The following is a 17,346-nucleotide window of genomic DNA, read 5'->3' on the forward strand; positions in this document are numbered from 1 at the left end:
ACAGCAGCCAGAACATGAAGAACAATGTAACTCTGTAAAATAAATACATGGTTCAGATCGCACGCTCATTTGCAGCAGTGCCGACACACACACTCGAGTTAAGTATTCAACAGTTACCACACATGTTAATGAGACCACTCTTAGGGGTGTTCTCCTGGTGCAGGCGGGACGGTTGTATCAGGAAGCAGATCTGTAACAGACGAGCTCGGTGAACACAAATCAGCTGAATGTTTGGAGGCGGAGCCCAAAGGAGGACGGGGTCGTAAAGCGATTGGTCGCTTTGAATAGATGATCATAGTTATATAAACAGTCATACTGTGGCAACAACAGAAAAACTATTTGAAACTTTGTTTACAATTTGAAAGTGTGCAGAGTGAACTATCAGCAGTTTGCTGTGTAGCAGTGGAGATGCTGACAGCTGGATTATTTACTGCTGAGCCTCTGCACTGCTCCGACCATTCAAACTCAGCTGATCCGTGCGAGCAGGGTTTCAGTCCGAGAAACGGAGAGCTGGTGGCGAGAATGTGAAACTGCAGCCGCGTGTGCGATGGCTTCTTTGTGCGCACGCCTGCCGAGTGCTACGTGCAGGAAATTTAATAGCACCGCTGGAATAGATGAGATCAGGACGATAACAGAAATACTGTATCCACAAACATCATCGCCTCATTCTGAACTCTTACTCACCCAGCCCTCCTGCTCACAGGTACTCTGAACATACCCAGCTGCAGTCACGACAGCGGACCGTGCAGGAGGCCATTCAGGGCAAACTGACTGAACTGGACCAGTGGATCTCCCAGTACCAGGCAGCATTCTCCAGCCTGGAGGCCACACAGCTCGCCAGCCTGCTGCAGGACATCAGCAGTCCTATCGATCTTGGTCAGTGTCTGTGTAAAATACTCTCCTCAGGTTTCTGAATATTGTGTATTTCAACATATTTCTGGGTGTTGCTTTGGTATATTTTACTTAAAAATATATAAAATGAAAATAGGATGATTTGACATTTAGTTCTAAATCAGGGTAAAAACTTCATATAACCTCCATTTAAAACAGAATAACAATAAATAAGAAGGCATACTCTCCTGACCCAGGATGTTCAGTACGTCCCACCAGCTCAGTAGTGCGAGGCCAAGCAGGTTGGCAGCTGTTCTATACAATGAATAATCTTGTCCCTCTATTTTAGTCGTAGCATGTTTACACAATAACTGCACAGCTCTTGAGTTGCTCCTGACCTGATTGGAGGGAGCCCGTTTTAATATGTAGTCAGCAGCCAATAAGCTTGCATATGACACAGGAAGTCTGCGTGCACCTGGGGCTCCACCTGTGCGTCCCACTTCTTGGTTTGGACTCCCTCACCCAGTGGAAACAGACACAGGTTGTCTGAATACGAGCTCAATCGTCCAGGTCAGGAAATCCCAGGAACGTGATTGTTTGCCTTCATGTAGCGTTTTCAGTGGGAGGGACATGTTCATACGACTCTTTTCAGGATTATTGAAGGTCTTGGAAGAGTATTGTCTGTACAGTAAAGTGTGAGTTCTGCCTTTTGTCCTGCTGTTAGTGTTTCTGTAAATAGAACAAAGGAGGGAACGAGAACATTGTGCTGTGGAAGTGGAACTACAGCCACTGGTTGAGTGTCATGGCCCTTTATCCAATTATTGATTCTCCAAACTCACATTTCAGGTTCACTCTGTCGGACGCTGTTTCTGTCTCTAGTGATGTCATCGTGAACATTTACTGTTCTTGAAGAGCTGGATGGTTAACTGTGTGCCCGCCTGTCAGGGTCAATGTTAATTATTTATGTGATATTGATGATTTATCCCTGCTTAACACTATGATTAAACAACACTGCTTGTGGTTCAGTTTTCAGTAAAAATGCATTGATTGTACTGAGCTGTGCTGTCTTGTTCTTGGCTGTCCCATCAGGCCCTCCCAGCTATGTGCCAGCCACAGCCTTCCTGCAAAATGCAGGTCAGGCCCACCTAATCAGCCAATGTGAGAGCCTGGAGGCGGAGGTGAGCACCTTGCTGCAGCAGCGCCGTGGAGCCCTCCGCAGCTCCCTGGAGCAGCTTCACAGCTATGCCACAGTGGCTTTGCTGTACCCACGGGCTACCCTAGTATTCCACAGGGCCCATCAGTGGAAGGCCTGGTTGGAAGAGCTGCTGAGAGACATGACAGCAGATCACTGCCAGCACATCTACAGACAGTAAGGAGCCACGCATTGTCTTTTCTCATTTTCATTGGTTAACCCTAGGACTGCATGTGTCGCTTAGCTGGTACCAGCCTTACTGGTGACCAGTCCTCGCAGAGTCCCTAAAATGTTTTTGGTGAAGAAGCACCCCTGAGTCCCACCGTCAGGTCCAAGTTACACACCTAAAAATGTCCCCTATGATAGTTCTCTTCAACTCGGCAAACATCCTGTGCGCCCCTTCACCTGAGTTACCTGCAGATACCTGCAGTTCATGAGACAGGACAGGTTGCAGCATCACCATGAATCACATCCAAGCTTATGTTCTGCTCCTCATGGTGTAACTCACGATACCAGCTAAATGTGTGTCTCTCTCTTTCCAGATATGAGTTGCTGTTTGCTCCACAACCTTCTGCTGCCTCCTGCCAGTTTCTTTCCAGTGTGGAATTGAGTCTGCAGCACCAAGTGGCTGACACCAACGAGCGCGTGGTGCACCAAGCAGAGCGGCTGAAGGCTGAGGGCACCACAGTAGCAGCGTGTGAGGAGCAGCTGCAGGAGATTGAGCACTGCATCACAGTTTTCCTGCGGGAGAATGGAGAGCCAGGTTCTCTCAGCCTGGCTGCAATCATCACCTCTGCCCTCTGCACACTCTGCAGGTTTCATTCACATTTTCATTCTGTGTCTCACAGTTTTCAGTCCCTGTGACTGTCTGTGAGGGTTTAATTGTGTCCGTACTGTAGGTCAACAGACAGATGAATAAGAATCTGGTAGTATGAGGTCTAAAAACATGCTGATGTAAGTGAAGGCAGCCAAACGTAGGTGGGAAAAACTCAAACCTAACACCAGAGTTTCTGAGTCAGTAATCTGAAGAAATCCACTCAGCGGCACTAAAAACCGTGAAAGACCACTTAAAGCTCTGGTTAAGGTTCAAACTACTGGTTAGGACTGAAAAGATTTAAAAAGTCTTTGTTTCTGGAAAAGAGATCTTTGGTAAGATAAAGCAGGAGGAAAGAAACGAGCCCTAATCTGAACCACATGGTGATGGTCACTCATGTTAGCGGTCCTCTTCTGTCTGAAGTCGGTCACCATCATTATTTACATTTTAAAGAAGGTGATTCCTGCACGAGCGCTCCACAAAATCATCCTGCTGCCTGTTGTTGCATTGGCACAGAGCTTTAAAGGTTGTATCCCGAAGCAATCTACAGACTGGAAGCAGGCCTCCTCATCCAGCTCTCGGCGATTTGTCTTTGCTGTCAGCACGACTGAGTCCTGGTCAGATCATGTAGGACTCTGTTTTTTTTAGTCAGACTTGGCCAACTCACCTGTGATAATAACCATGGAAGCTAGCAGGCGTGCTACTGTTACTGATCTCACACATTAGAGTGGGCAGAAGGTCACATGGCGAGAAGTGCTCTGTGCATAACGTGAAGTGTCTATTCAGCAGCATGCAGTCATGTGAAAAAGACAGTGCACCATTTTTACTTATGGGGCTTTAATGGGACGTAATAAAAAACGATGTGGTCCTCAGCAGCGTTGGAAATGAGATCAGTCCAACCTTGGTGTGGTTGGGTTTGAGTGGGTGGATAAAAGCTGCAGTGGACACAGTGAACCCACTTTTGTCTTGTGTTTGATTGACCGTAGACGCAACCTGGTGATGGAGGGTGCAGCAACCAGCGCTGGGGAGCAGCTCGTGGACCTGACGTCTCGGGATGGGGCGTGGTTTTTGGAGGAGCTATGCAGTATGATTGGAAACATCAATGGGCTTGTAACACTGCTGCAACGCTGCCCACTCTTAACTCATGACCTGGAGCTCCCTCCACCTTCAGCTACCACCCAGGTTGTTTACCTGGCCAGTGCTGTGTATACCTGCTTACAGGTAGGTCCACCTGCAAACTATGAAGCCGCGCAGGAACAGGCTGAGGCCGTGTAAAGTCTTTTTGCTGACATTGCTCTGGCCTGTCATCTTTTTATTGCAGGAGCTGAACACCAATTTCCGTCAGATCATCTTTCCAGAGGCTCTGCGATGTATGATCAAAGGAGAGCCGACTCTGGAGTCCATGTTGGCAGAACTGGAGCAGCTGGTAGATCAGAGCTCTGATGGTCTTGGCCTGCAAGGTTTGGCCGATAGTTTGCAAACCGGCACAGGCCTGGACCACAACGGCCGTAACCACTGCCTCCACATCACCAGGTGGAGTTCCTGTCGTGCATTTTTAGCGGACACAGTGCTGTTTAACTTGCTGCTAACCTGCATGCTTAAAGTTTGTTTTGTGTGTGTCTGTTTGTCAGAATGCTGCGTGTGCAGTACTCTGAACTGATCCAGCCTCATAGCATGGATGGACAGGGCCAGGACACACCAAAGATGTCTGCAGGTCAAATGTTGTTGGTTGCCTTTGATGGCATGTTCACTCAGCTGGAGACGGCCTTTGGGCAGCTGACTGAAAAGGTAGAGCTTACATTTCTGCACATTCAGTGAATGCATGTTACGACCCGGCTCCAAAGCTGCGACATAAACATGGAGACTGATACCAGAACTTCACAGAGAAGAGCTTTTATTTTAAATCGCATAACAAGTTGGCCAAAATAACTGGTACCACTAAGACAAACAGTAGTGAGCCTTTATGAAAGCCCGCCTCAGGTTTATCCACACCTGGTCAATTAGCTGTACACTCTTGCACTGCCACTGCAGAGAGATTAGGGGCTGCAGAGGGCAGAACAATGCAGTGAAAGACCTAGAATGACATCAGAAATCCTCGTCACGTCTGTAACGGGATATTTTTATGACTCACGGTGCATTTTATAGCTTGTTTATTTTAAATATTGAGTTCAATTCTGTACCATAATTGGCCGCCAGGTTCCATGTTATTCTCAACACAGGCATGGTTGTGTACCAGCACAGCAAACAACAATGCACTTTGTATCCTGACAGCAGGTGGAAACACAGTGCAGGATAAGCTTGATCCAGTCCTAACCTGCTCTTCAGGAACTAGTCTGTGTTTCTTACACCGTTGTTTCCTGGAGCGACTAATATTACTTTGCTCTGCATTATCCTTAGCTGAGTTCTTTAGAGGTGCCGCCCCTGTGGAGAAAGGTGGATGTTCTGAGGGAGGCCCGAGCCACACAGCTCCACTTCTTTGATAGCCTGAATCAGCGTCAGCTGATGGAGGAAGTGTTCTTCATCAAGAGACTGCAGACCATCAGGGATTTCTTCAGGCTGTGTTCCTCGTTTGCTCAGACTCTTTCTGGTAAGAGCTCTTCACGGCCACACAGACTGAGGATGAACTTATCATGTTGTTGCACTTTATTAAAAGCACCCACTTGATGCCATGGACACTATAGAGAGGGCTGAGCATTGTTAAAATATTGGTTTAGCCATAATCTACAGCCTTTTCTTCTTCCACTATGAAGTGTTTCTGGATGTTTGCACTTTGACAAAGTCAAACTGCTCAGTGTTTCGCATAGAAAGAGAGAACATAGCTTTCCGAGGTAGTTGTGAGCTCTGTGGTTTAAATAACCAGATATTCTTGCGGCATGTCTGATGACTGTGGGACAAATCTTTGCAGGTACCTGCGCCCCAGCTGAGGAGCTGTTACCTACAAATGGACCTGTTGGTTTGGGGAAGTCCCTGTACGGCCGGCCCGGCAGCACTGGGTCGGGTGCAGCAGTGGTCAGTGAGGAACAGATGATTCGTCCCATCAAGGCCTTCACTGCTGAGTTTGTCCGGCAGATGCTTATGGGTATGCCCAGCCAAGCCCTCAGTCTGGCCCTCTGCAGCACCCTCTCTGCCCTCGGTGTGGACATTGTCGCTCAGGTGGAAGCAAAAGACTTTGGTGCAGAGAGCAAGGTATGATCTGTGTGGAATTATGTGGTGTTCAGTATCTTTGTTCTCTCAACGTTCTTTTCAACCTTCTTCATGTTCTCCATGTCAACGTTAAAAAAGAGTGTTCATTATTGAATTTTTCCAACTATCTTAAAGGAGTCTTTAGAAATGCTGATCACCTGTTGGCTGCGTTCTAGTTCAGGTTGGTTGATCTGTTGATCGTTGCTGCCCATCAGGTAGTCCTTACTCAGCCTGTTTAAAAATAAGTATCGCTCTCTCAGCTGCAGAGTAATCAGTGGGTTTGAGTTGATAACCTGTTCTTTCAAAGCCTCCCCCTGACTGTCGGACAGTCATCGCCCTTTCTGGATCTCATACTCATGTGTCACCTGTTCCAAATATTTTTCATGTTGCAACCTTCTTCCACAATGGATTCTTCATTTTTCACCAGATTCTACTCACCGTGGAAAAACCTTATTTACAAAAAACGCTGTGTGTGTGAAATGTTGAATGTTTTAGTGTAAATGCAGAGTGGATACACATTTATTGTTCCAGTTTTCAAAGACTGTAAAGAATACCGTAAAGTAACCTTTGCTATGTGTGTTCCTCCAAAGGTTTCTCTGGACGAGCTCTGTAAGAAGGCAGTGGAGCAGGGGCTGACGTCAGGTCGAGTCTCCCAGCTGCTGTTGAACAGAGCCACAGTGCTGGTGTCGTCCTATGACACAGCATGGAAAAAAGTTGACCTGCTGAGGAGGCTGGATAGCAACCTGGAAGCTGCCAGGGCCAGCCTGCAGAGGAGCCAGCTGCACATCGCTATGTTCCAGGTACATGCACCAGTAGTGCTGCTTTTGGAGTTGTGATCACTTTTCACATCACAAAAAATACTTCCAGTCGCCTGCGGTGTAAGCTGAAGATCAGTGAAGCTAACACAAAGTGCTGCAAAGAATGGGGCGAGTTCTGGTCAGCTGTATTAGAATCATGATGATGTCTGGATCATCTCTGACGTAACTTCATGTCATTTGGTGATTGTCCAAATATACCACTGTTTTTATTGGTGCGTTTCTTTCAGTGGCAGCACGAGGATGTTCTGGGTCCCAGTAATCAGCCTTTAAGTGTCAGCATTCCTCCTCGTTCTGTGATCCTCAGCAACATGAAGAAGAAGCTGTATAAGCTGAGTCAGGATGAAGCAGCCATCGTTGCCATTCAGGTGAGTTTGTCTTCATTCCCAGATCAAAACCATAATAGTTTCTGGCCACTTTAGGAGAATGACATTTTTAAACATACTTTAGTATGTTTAACACAGGAACTTCTACAGGAAACTCTCATAGTAAAGTTAAACTGCAGCAGCTCAGAAACATTACCTGAAAGGCATGTCAGTGAAATTCAGGAAAAGCCTGCTGGGTTGCCAGGCGAACCAAAAGTCCTTCAAGCTAACTTAAGGTTACGTATGTAACCCAGGTTCTCTGAGTATCAGATGTGAGTGTCTCACTATGGGGACGCCCCTCATCAGAAGCTGCTGTTACACCAGCCCCTGCAGGCTGGCTAAGTGACGCCAGTGTCAGGAGGGGCCTCCCTGTGTATAGCGTCAGGTGTCATTCAGAACGCAGGAGGGGGGTCTGGTGAGACGCTCACTTATGCTACTTTAACAAAAAGGAAAGTTTGAAGCCTGATTTTAACCAAGCGACGCCCCCTTTGTTGTAGCGTTCATGTCGCATTGCTATGACGACAAGCATGCACACTGTGTTGTAATGGGAAACCAGTCTATGTATCCCACATGCACCCGCCCTCTCTTCCTCCTTTACCATGGAAACGATCCTGTGATCATGTGCATCCACCTCAGTATGTGCAAAGTATTCCTCTCAGAGCTTCATTATGACTTTGTAATAATATTTCCGCTTATCGTTATCAGGGTTGTGAGTTGTATGAAACATTTTTCCTGTCCTGTGATTCACGTTGGTGGTGTCTTCAGGAGAAGCTAGCGTCGCTGGAGGCTAGCATCGAGCAGCGTTTAAAGTGGGCCGGTGGAGCCAACCCAGCACTGGCGCCTGTCCTGCAGGACTTTGAGATGACCATCAGAGAGAGACGCGCCATGGTGGCCAGAGACAACCAGCGCACCAGCCAGGTACAGCCGCTGCTGTGTTCGCCTCCTGCTGTCACTGATCACCACATTTGGACAAAATGCCAATTTTGCCACTCTTCCTTTCCAGGTCACATTCCTGTGCTCCACGATCCTCAACTTTGAAGGCCTTCGGACCCGATCCCCCGAGGCTCTCAGCATGGACGCAGCCCTGTTTGAACTGCTGAAGCGCTGCCAGCAGACGTGTTCGTACGCTGCCCAGTTTAGCAGCACGGTGTCTGCACTGGAACTCCAGCTCCTGCACAGACTGGTTGGTTTGACCTTTGACCTACATTTCTGTCAAGTTTTTCTGGTGCAGCCTTGTTTTTGTACCACATGCACTGATAACATTTTAAATAATTAGTCCTTCATCTTTAATAACATTCATTTCCACATGTAGGATATGAAACCTAGTTCCAGCCGGCCCTTAACGAGTCTGTCAGGCTGTGATACATTTAAAAACACCGAGTTCAAGAAGTTATTAAAACTTTTTTATTAAAACTCTCAGCATGCAGTCAGACAACCAGCTGAGTTAATAAACAAACATTTCCTGAGGTCAGAGCGAGGGTCAGTTTTCTCCTGTTGGTGTTTGGACAACCAGACTTTACAGGTGCTAGCGGAACATTAACCACTCCAAAGCCACTTCTGACATGTAACGCGTGGAGTTCCTACTGAGACTAAATGTTTCTGTTTGCATTCACAGTTCATCTTCACAGTCTAACAGATGTTTGTATGAAACCTGTTCTTTGTGTTTCTCTATCAATGGCCACCATGTGCGTCCTTCTTTGCCCTCACCTTTTTGAGTGATCACCCAGTGAGTTTGGAGAAACTTGATAAGACGGCGATGTGCTTTCCATTGCTACAGAGTCCAGTGCTAGACCTACCTATAGGCAGTGTGGAGTGGCTCAGCTGTGCCCAGAGGCAGCTGGAGGATGAGCTAAACATGGAGCAGAGGAATCAGGAGGAACGGGAGCAGCAGCTGGAAACCTGTGGAGAAACACTGCAGCTGCTGGTGGACTCGATCAAAACGATTCTCTCTAATCACAACCGCCATTTAGCTGACGTCAAGCACCTGCTGAGGGCCATGGCCAAGGTACACCTGAGGCACACACACACAGCTGATTTTAAAATCTGGGGTGTTTTCACCACTATTATGTGTTTGCCATTCGAATAAGTGTAGAAGATGAGCGAGCACAAAGGTTTAAAAATGGTCCACACGTGTGTTGCACGTTGCTGCATCCTGCTGTGAACCTGCAGTCGTCACTGTTCTTATGTCGTACAGGACGAGGAGGCAGCGCTGGCGGATGGTGAAGAGGTGACATACGAGGGCAGCGTGCGTCACTTCCTGTTGGAGTACAAAGCTTGGCAAGACAACATCCAGTTAGTGCTGTTCACTGTTGTCCAGGCCAGTGGACAGCACCTCAGCCAGGAGCAGCTCGAACTACTGGAAGAAATCCCCAGTACTCTGAAAGAGCTGCACTCACAGAGCCAGAGGTGCTTGGGTCACTCACACACTAAGTGATCTTTTTAATTTTCACATAAAAATCGTATTAATTATTATTAATAATCGTTATTAATGCATGCATGCGTTTATTCCAACAGCGTCTATAACGGCCTGGTGGGCTTTGCCTCCCCACTGGTGACCGACAGAGACGCTGAGTGCTCCAGTCCTGTTTCTGCAGCACAGTCGAGCTTTGCAGCAGGTATAGCCTCCCGATGTTGTAGCATGCTACAAACCTTATGGTGGGGAAAATGGGTTTTCACTGGTGTCAGTGTGCGTCCTGTCAAGTGAACATGTGACACGTACACACACGTGTGTGTATTTGTTATGTTTTTCATTTAGCTGTCAGATGCAGTGGGGTGAAAACCCAGCCAGACTCGATGTCCCAGAATGCACGCAAGGCTCTCCCACGCAACCTGGGAACCCCGACCGATACCCCGCCCAGTACTCTAGTGAGCAGTAAAGGTCTCAACTCCAGCCCCAAGAGGGCTGTACGAGACCCCAAAACAGGACGAGGTACTCTTCCTTCACTCTCCTCACAATCTTTGGAAACTGGGGCTTTTGAAAAAGCAGCAGGTTTCACAAATATGTAATATGTATGCAGCTGTCTGAGGTCAGAAGAGCATTCGTTCCCTTTCTCAGAGTGAGGATTACAGTCTCAGTACTTGTGTTCAGCAGGAGTTGTAGGCTTGGTGCATACCTACCTTTAGCAAATGAAATTGTATCCCAGTGTCTACACAGGTTCCTGTGCAGAACAAACATTAACATTAAAGACTTCATCTGAACAAACACTTTGTTCGGTTTCAGCGGTCCAAGAGAGGAACTCCTACGCGGTCAGCGTGTGGAAGAGAGTGAAAGCCAAACTGGAGGGCCGAGACATCGATCCCAACAGGAGGATGAGTGTCTCCGAGCAGGTAGCACATCATTTTGTAACCACCAGGAGAATAGGGAGGCATGTCAAAGCAGCCTCGTGACAGGATGAAGAGGTTGTTTAAAAGAAACAAACAAAATGTGCTGACACAGTGTGAAGTCGATGTCTGCTGCTGTGAGAGTCGCATGGATTTATCAGATGTCTGAAGCCTTTGTAATGCAGCAGCATCAGCAGCAGTGGTCTGCATGAGTCTGAGCACAGCAAAGTCCAGTTTTAAACAAAGACTGGAATCGGATCGTCTGAGCAGATTCTAATCATTATGAAAGAGTCAGATATCGTAACAATAACGTTGTCTGTATTTAAAACTGACCACATCTGGTTTGGTTGCAGGTGGACTTTGTTATCAAGGAGGCTACCAACATGGATAACTTGGCCCAGCTGTATGAGGGCTGGACTGCATGGGTGTGAACGCTCTGCTGCTTCATGTCTGGTCCAGCGAAGGCTTGGAGATCCACCAGAGTCCAGCGGGACTTGGGTGTCAACACAGCAGTACCAGGCCATACTAGGGGAAGAATATGGGACGTGGATGCTTAGTCCACCCTCCCGCACCCCTGGGTACCCAAACTGGGGCAGCAACCTCGTAGCATTGCTGCAACCACACTCCCCCCAACAATGGGTGATTGGGCTAACACGGCACTTGGTGCGCCTGCTGACCGGCCTTCCTTTTTGGGGTCTGAGTGGGCATGGTGGCACCAGGAGAGGAAGGAGGGAAGGAAGGCAAAAGCCACCTCACCCTCAACTTGAAAATACCTTCCCTCTCTCACCTACATTGCTGACTGTCAAGTTGTACCTATAAACATCACTGCATCTTTTTGTGGCCGTCAGAGCCCAGCAGAGGGCGGGATGAAGCGAGAGGTGAGCCGTTTTCCTCCGGAGCACACAGCTGACACACTGGCTGGGACTTTACTGTGGCTCAAACTCAGTGGACGGTTAGATGGCTTACACGGCTACGTGTTTTTCTCTCAACTTTTGGCATTATCATCCTGAGCAGCCAGTGGGTAACACTGTGAGGGAGGACGGAGTGAAATGGGGGTTTAAAAAACTCTATTTCAATCCAGCTGCAAGCACGGTGGAAACGTAGTAATCAAACTTTGCTTTGGTTGTTAAAAAGAACAAACTTGACTCTGAAGTGCTGTTAGATTTCACCGAATAAAAGATGAAGTAGAATTGTTTTCTCAGGAGGTCTTTTCTGTTTTTTGTGGTTACAGCTGAAACACCCTGTCATGTTAGTTTCAGGTGGCTGTGAGTCAGCTGAAGGGAAAACCTCTGCTTGATTTTCTTCAGTGTGGATCTTTAATCTGTGTTGTGCTTTACTATCAGTAGGATTAGATTTCTGCCTTTTTCCAACTTGCCCGTCTCGAGCTGCTTGCATCATGTACTTACACCCCAAGCCGTAATGCTTGCTTTTTATGATTTTGGACCTTCTAGTTTTACATTTTTATTGGGAGAAATGTTGTTTTTGGTGATGGTGAAACATGTTAATTCTTAAAGCTTTTATTGGATTTTGTTGGATGCCAAATAAACGTGGAACAGAGAGGTGTGGTGTTTTCTGTGACACTTCTAACTGGGGCTGAACGATTAGACTGGTGCTAAAGAACAGGGGTCTGCTGGAAATGACCATCCTCGCCCAGCTCAACTACGTAGGGATGCTAACTTACCTACGACACAGATAAGTCTTCAACCAGAGGGCTCGATTTTGTACAGTCAGGTCGGATCTGTTTGTTGCATCTGAATTTCTTCAGCTCTTCTGAAGCTCATCCAGGTGAGACAGTGATATTAGACGCCTTATGTCAAAACCAGTGATTTATGGCCCCCTGTCAAATGATAATGACTTAGTAAGTATTAAAGGAAGTAATAAAAGTTAATGGGAGTCCTCATTTTTATGAATATCATAAAATTCTGATATAACCCCCAAAATTGGATCATAAAAATATGGCAAGAATCAGATGTTTGAGACAGAAATTAAAATGATGGAATATTAAATCATAATGTCGTACTGTTGTCATTTTAAGACAAAGTTTACTTTTTTGTCAAAAAGTAAACTTTTTGAAAGGTTTTTATGGACCTGTGTGAGAAAATGTGTTAAACCACAGTAAAAAGGTTATTAGGATAAGATGCTCGTTATTGTCATGCAGTCACACATGGTGCAATAAGACAAGGAAATTGGAAACTGTCCCACGTCGGCACAACACAGTAACTTGAAGTGGACTTTTTTAAGCACAAGAAAGGTACGAGTAAAAAAAAAAAAATGAAATGACTTAATAAATGAGTGAATGAGTGAATGTTTATTGCACATTATTATTGTGTGGGCAATAACAATAATAGTAAAGTCCAGGGAGGTATTCAATCAGCTCAGCTGTTTGCATTGATCAGGGCTGTTACCCTGATGTAAAAGCCGTCCTTCAGTCTGTTTGTCCGCGACCTCAGCAGCCTGAACATCCTGCCAGACGGCAGCAGCTTAAACACCCGATGTCCTGGGTGTGGACGGTCCCGTAGGATGCTGGAGCAGGAGACCCATCCACAGGTGGAGCACACTGTCAGTGGAGCAGCAGTAGAAGACGATCAGAAGCTCCTTCGGGTCCATTTTCTGAGGATTCTTAGAAATTGGAGACGCTGTTGGGCCTTCTTTATAATTATTATTCCAATATTATGATTCTTAATTAAACCAGTGCTTTTGTAACAAGATGGAGGGAGCTGGAGGCTGCATGCCCCGCTGGAAGGCTTTCACTCGTTTTATTTGTTTGTTTGAATCGATTTTCCTTTTTTGGATTAAAGTCCGAAGTATAAACGCTCCACCTCATGTAGAGGATCGTACCAGAGTGAGGATCCCCGAGAGGGTCGCACAGCAGCCAGTGTGGGTCAAGTAACATCTAACTCACGGTGCGACCCCCGAGCTGGGACTCCTCCCTGATCCACCAATAAAGCAAAATAAAATATTTAATCTTGTATTTGTGTACTTTGTGGTTATTGAATAAAGATTAGTCACTGATAAACACAGATAATAATAATAATAATGGATTGCATTTATATAGCGCTTTTCAAGACCCTCAGAGCGCTTTACAATTCCACTATTCATTCACTCTCACATTCACACACTGGTGGAGGCAGCTGCGGTTGTAGCCACAGCTGCCCTGGGACAGACTGGCCGAAGGCGCGATATGGCAGATGACTGAAAGAAATGTTTGATGGAAAAAGGAAACAAAGTGTTTTGTTGCTAAACTTTGAGGTTCCAAGTCACCAATGGTTAAATAAGAAAATGCCAAGAGGAGACGAGCAGCTCCGAGTCTGTATGTAAAACAAACTCCACAGCAGTGATGCTTGTTCTTACATAGGTGCACTTACTCTTTGTTAGGGTAGATCTCATTTTAAAGTCCATTTTGTTGCCATCCTGTGATCTCATTCTGTTTCCAGGGGTCAGAATGTTGACGTTAGACTGTTTGGAATCAGGTTGTGATCTTAAAGTCACAGCAATGATTTTACAGTAGTAGTTACAGTATAATGTCCTTTACATTTCCAAACTCCAGTCATGGTTATGGGGACATTTAAGTTGTTGTTTTGTGTGACTGCACACTGCCCATCAGAGGACACTCAGTAAGCTGCACAGCAGAAGTATGAATCCAGTTTCATTTACAACAACAGTCACCTGGAAGTGAAACAGTTAGTCGCAAAAATGGTGGAAATTGAATAAATTGGAAAATAGTATTTTAGTATTTAGTATTTATTTATTTATTGTCATTGTCAAGAACAATGAAATTTTCCAATTTAGAATAAATCAAATGATTAACATTTATGGTTTTATTTATTATCTATGACAAAGTGTGTACAGACTGTAAGGACGACTGTATCTTAACTGTTAAGCTCACCCTTCCAACATACGTCTGTGTGCATTACTGACATGATGTCAACATATCAAGGAGTTTATGACTTCTCTGTTTTTCTTTTCTCAAAGATTTCACAACATGTGAAGTTACAGCACAGTTTGTCCAAATGTGTACTTGTTTTTTCAGCCCGGCTGATTTTACAGCATCCACATTAGCTCAAGTAATAAAAGTACAATCATCACACAGACCGGAAGTGAACTTTAATGTTCCAGGTTCTGTTGAAGTCTTGTTAGATGATGTGAATCTTCTCATGGGTCTTATTAGCAGCTCCTTTTAGCTTCTGTGATGCATTTACTTCTCTCACCTTAAACTAGACGTTAGTGTGGTCAAAGTTAACCCGTGTCCTGTTGCCATTTGTATTTCTAAAACCCAACTTCAGTGTTCACCCTGTAGACTCTCAGATGGAAACACCAATGAATTGAGACATTCACAGATTTTATCAGAACATCTTTAACGTCTTTGTTGTTTTTATGTTTTACATAAAAAACTTTAACATTTTATATTTTCAAATGAAAACACAGCAACATGAAAAGATATTTTTCTTTAATGTTGTTGCTGCAGCAATCTCAAATACTAATTATTCTGGGATTTTATGTTCAAACTGTGATTTTCCAAATGTGTGTGGAGTAAAATGAGCTTTCTCTGATGGCGCAAATGTTGTGACCAAGAATCATTCAGGGTTATCAAAACAAACTGTTTTAATAGCAGAAACAGTTCTCAGAGGTTACTGGTTTAAAGGCCATTTAAACCAGTTAAAGTCTAGGAGACAGCGGGAAAGTGGTAGATTAGTGAAAGAGAGAAGACAATAGGGGTGGGGGAAAAAATCGATACTGCGTAGTATCGCGATATTTTGTTTGCCAATAATGTATCGATACAGGGACAGCAGACATCGATATTTTGTTCCAAAAACTTCCAGTCCACCAGATGGTGCGGTTGAGCTTTTTCTCTAGTGAGGTCAGCAGAGGTTAGGTCAGCACATGGGAAAATTGATCAAACAAAGATGGAGGAAGAAAAAGAGATCAGGAAAGCGCCATCTGCGTTTAAATCAAACGTCTGGACGTACTTTGGATTTTTTAACAAGGATGGAACAAATGAGATGGATATGACACACGGGATTTGCAAGGTGTGTCGTATGAAAATAAAGTACTCTGGGAATACTACGAACATGAGGGCCCATCTTACACGGCACCATCCAAATATAGCATTAACCGCGGACGGGAAAGCTAGCTCTGAATCAGCTCCACTGAAAAATCAACCAACGCTGGACACTCTTAGCTTAGCAAAGCTATCTCCCAATTCAGAGCGAGCTAAGAAAATAACACAATCTATCACGTACTTCATCTGCAAAGACCTGCGTCCTTACAACATTGTGGAAAACGAGGGCTTTTCTTACATGATGAAGACGCTGGAACCCAGGTATGTGATACCATCACAACGTTTTTTCGCATGTGAAGTGTTTCGCCCATATGCTCAATCTGGCATCACAACGAGCCTTAAACCTGCCTGCAGTAGCCAGGGTCTTGGGGAGAGTGCGGCGCATAACTGGGTTTTTCAATAGAAGCACAGTGGCAAACCACGCTCTGGAGCTCTTTTTAGGGCAGCAACAAACAGGACAGTTTACTTATTTTAATTTAAGACATGTTTTATTTTATTTAAATTTAAAACTTTTTTATTTAATGTAAAATTATATTTTGTTTTAAGCTATAATTGTACCAGATAGTTACGTTCAGTTAAGTTGGTTACTAGACTGTTATACAAACCGTTCACTTTGTCAGCAATAAGACTGACTGACATGAGAGAAAGACTGAGTGTGAGACTTTATTATTAGATAAAATGAATAATGATAAAGTTTACCTTTATGGACAAAATCTGCAGTAGAAAAAATATGTGATAAATCACAAAATATTGTATTGCAATACCCAGAATATTGCAAAAATATATTAAAAAAAAAAAATCGCAATAATATAGTATCGTGAGTTAAGTATTGTGATAATATCGTATCGTGGGGTGTATGGTGATTCCCACCTCTAGAAGACAACTGAGGCAACAGTGGAGGAGGGCCTATGAGACAGAAAGGGAGGGACTCACTGCCCTGCAGGAGGAAATAAAGCAACAACTTACTAAGCTGCGAAGAGCAGAACACCTCAGACGACAACGTAAGAAGAAAGAACGGACAAGGACCCTTTTCTACAGCAACCCATACAACTTTGTTAAGGGCCTTTTTGTTGAAGAGCAGAACGGGTGCCTCAAAATGCCCATAAAAGACCTGGAAGATCATCTGAGGAAAGCTTACTCTTATGATCAGAGGCATGAGCCAGTTACCATTCCGACTGATATGCCACCCATCCAGGCACCTGAACACCAAATGGACATAAGACCACCTACATGGAGTGAAGTGGAGAAGGTAGTGAAGAAGGCAAGAGCAGCATCGGCCCCAGGACCTAATGGCATCTCATACAGGCTCTATAAAAACACCCTACGAGTCCTCAAATACCTGTGGAAGCTGATGAAGGTAGCGTGGCAGAAGGCTTGGCGAAGAGCAGGAGGTATTCTGATCCCTAAGGAGAAGAACTCTTCATCCATCAGCCAGTTTTGCCAGATCAGCCTGCTGAATGTACAGGGAAAGATCTTCTTCAGTGATTTGGCCCAAAGACTATCTGCTTTCCTGCAAAGAAACAACTATGTTGACACATCAGTTTAGAAGGCTGGCATCCGGGGCTTCTCGGGATGTCTGGAGCATGCTAGCGTCATCTGGCACCAGATTCAAACTGCCAAAAAAGAACGAAGAGACCTTCATGTGGTCTTTTTAGACCTTGCCAACGCCTTTGGGTCAGTCCCACAAGACATCTTGTGGATGGCCTTCAACTATTTCAGCATCTTCCTCCCATTAGGGCCTACATGGATGACATGACCATCATTAC

At 45.2% G+C, this 17,346-nt stretch overlaps 1 protein-coding gene across 4 annotated transcripts in view; it reads left to right on the top strand.

The window, feature by feature from the left end:
• smg1 (SMG1 nonsense mediated mRNA decay associated PI3K related kinase) overlaps positions 1-12,080 on the top strand; it is a 57,929-nt gene extending 45,849 nt beyond the window's left edge. For all 4 annotated transcript variants that reach the window (XM_085270006.1, XM_085270009.1, XM_085270008.1 and 1 more), the window contains exons 47-64: positions 704-876; positions 1,921-2,200; positions 2,566-2,838; positions 3,824-4,058; positions 4,159-4,370; positions 4,469-4,625; positions 5,235-5,424; positions 5,743-6,023; positions 6,611-6,820; positions 7,066-7,203; positions 7,966-8,118; positions 8,204-8,383; positions 8,978-9,205; positions 9,395-9,606; positions 9,715-9,815; positions 9,956-10,129; positions 10,421-10,527; positions 10,875-12,080. In XM_085270006.1, the coding sequence (XP_085126132.1) occupies positions 704-876; positions 1,921-2,200; positions 2,566-2,838; positions 3,824-4,058; positions 4,159-4,370; positions 4,469-4,625; positions 5,235-5,424; positions 5,743-6,023; positions 6,611-6,820; positions 7,066-7,203; positions 7,966-8,118; positions 8,204-8,383; positions 8,978-9,205; positions 9,395-9,606; positions 9,715-9,815; positions 9,956-10,129; positions 10,421-10,527; positions 10,875-10,952 (3,382 nt within the window). In that variant the 3' untranslated portion in view covers positions 10,953-12,080. The remainder of the gene's footprint in view (positions 1-703; positions 877-1,920; positions 2,201-2,565; positions 2,839-3,823; positions 4,059-4,158; positions 4,371-4,468; positions 4,626-5,234; positions 5,425-5,742; positions 6,024-6,610; positions 6,821-7,065; positions 7,204-7,965; positions 8,119-8,203; positions 8,384-8,977; positions 9,206-9,394; positions 9,607-9,714; positions 9,816-9,955; positions 10,130-10,420; positions 10,528-10,874) is intronic.
• Positions 12,081-17,346: the final 5,266 nt, after the last annotated feature.

The sequence above is a fragment of the Mchenga conophoros genome, linkage group LG4 (assembly GCF_057382185.1).
Source record: "Mchenga conophoros isolate Kocher_MC1m ecotype Shallow Benthic linkage group LG4, M_conophoros_male_GT1.1, whole genome shotgun sequence".
NCBI lineage: Eukaryota > Metazoa > Chordata > Actinopteri > Cichliformes > Cichlidae > Mchenga > Mchenga conophoros.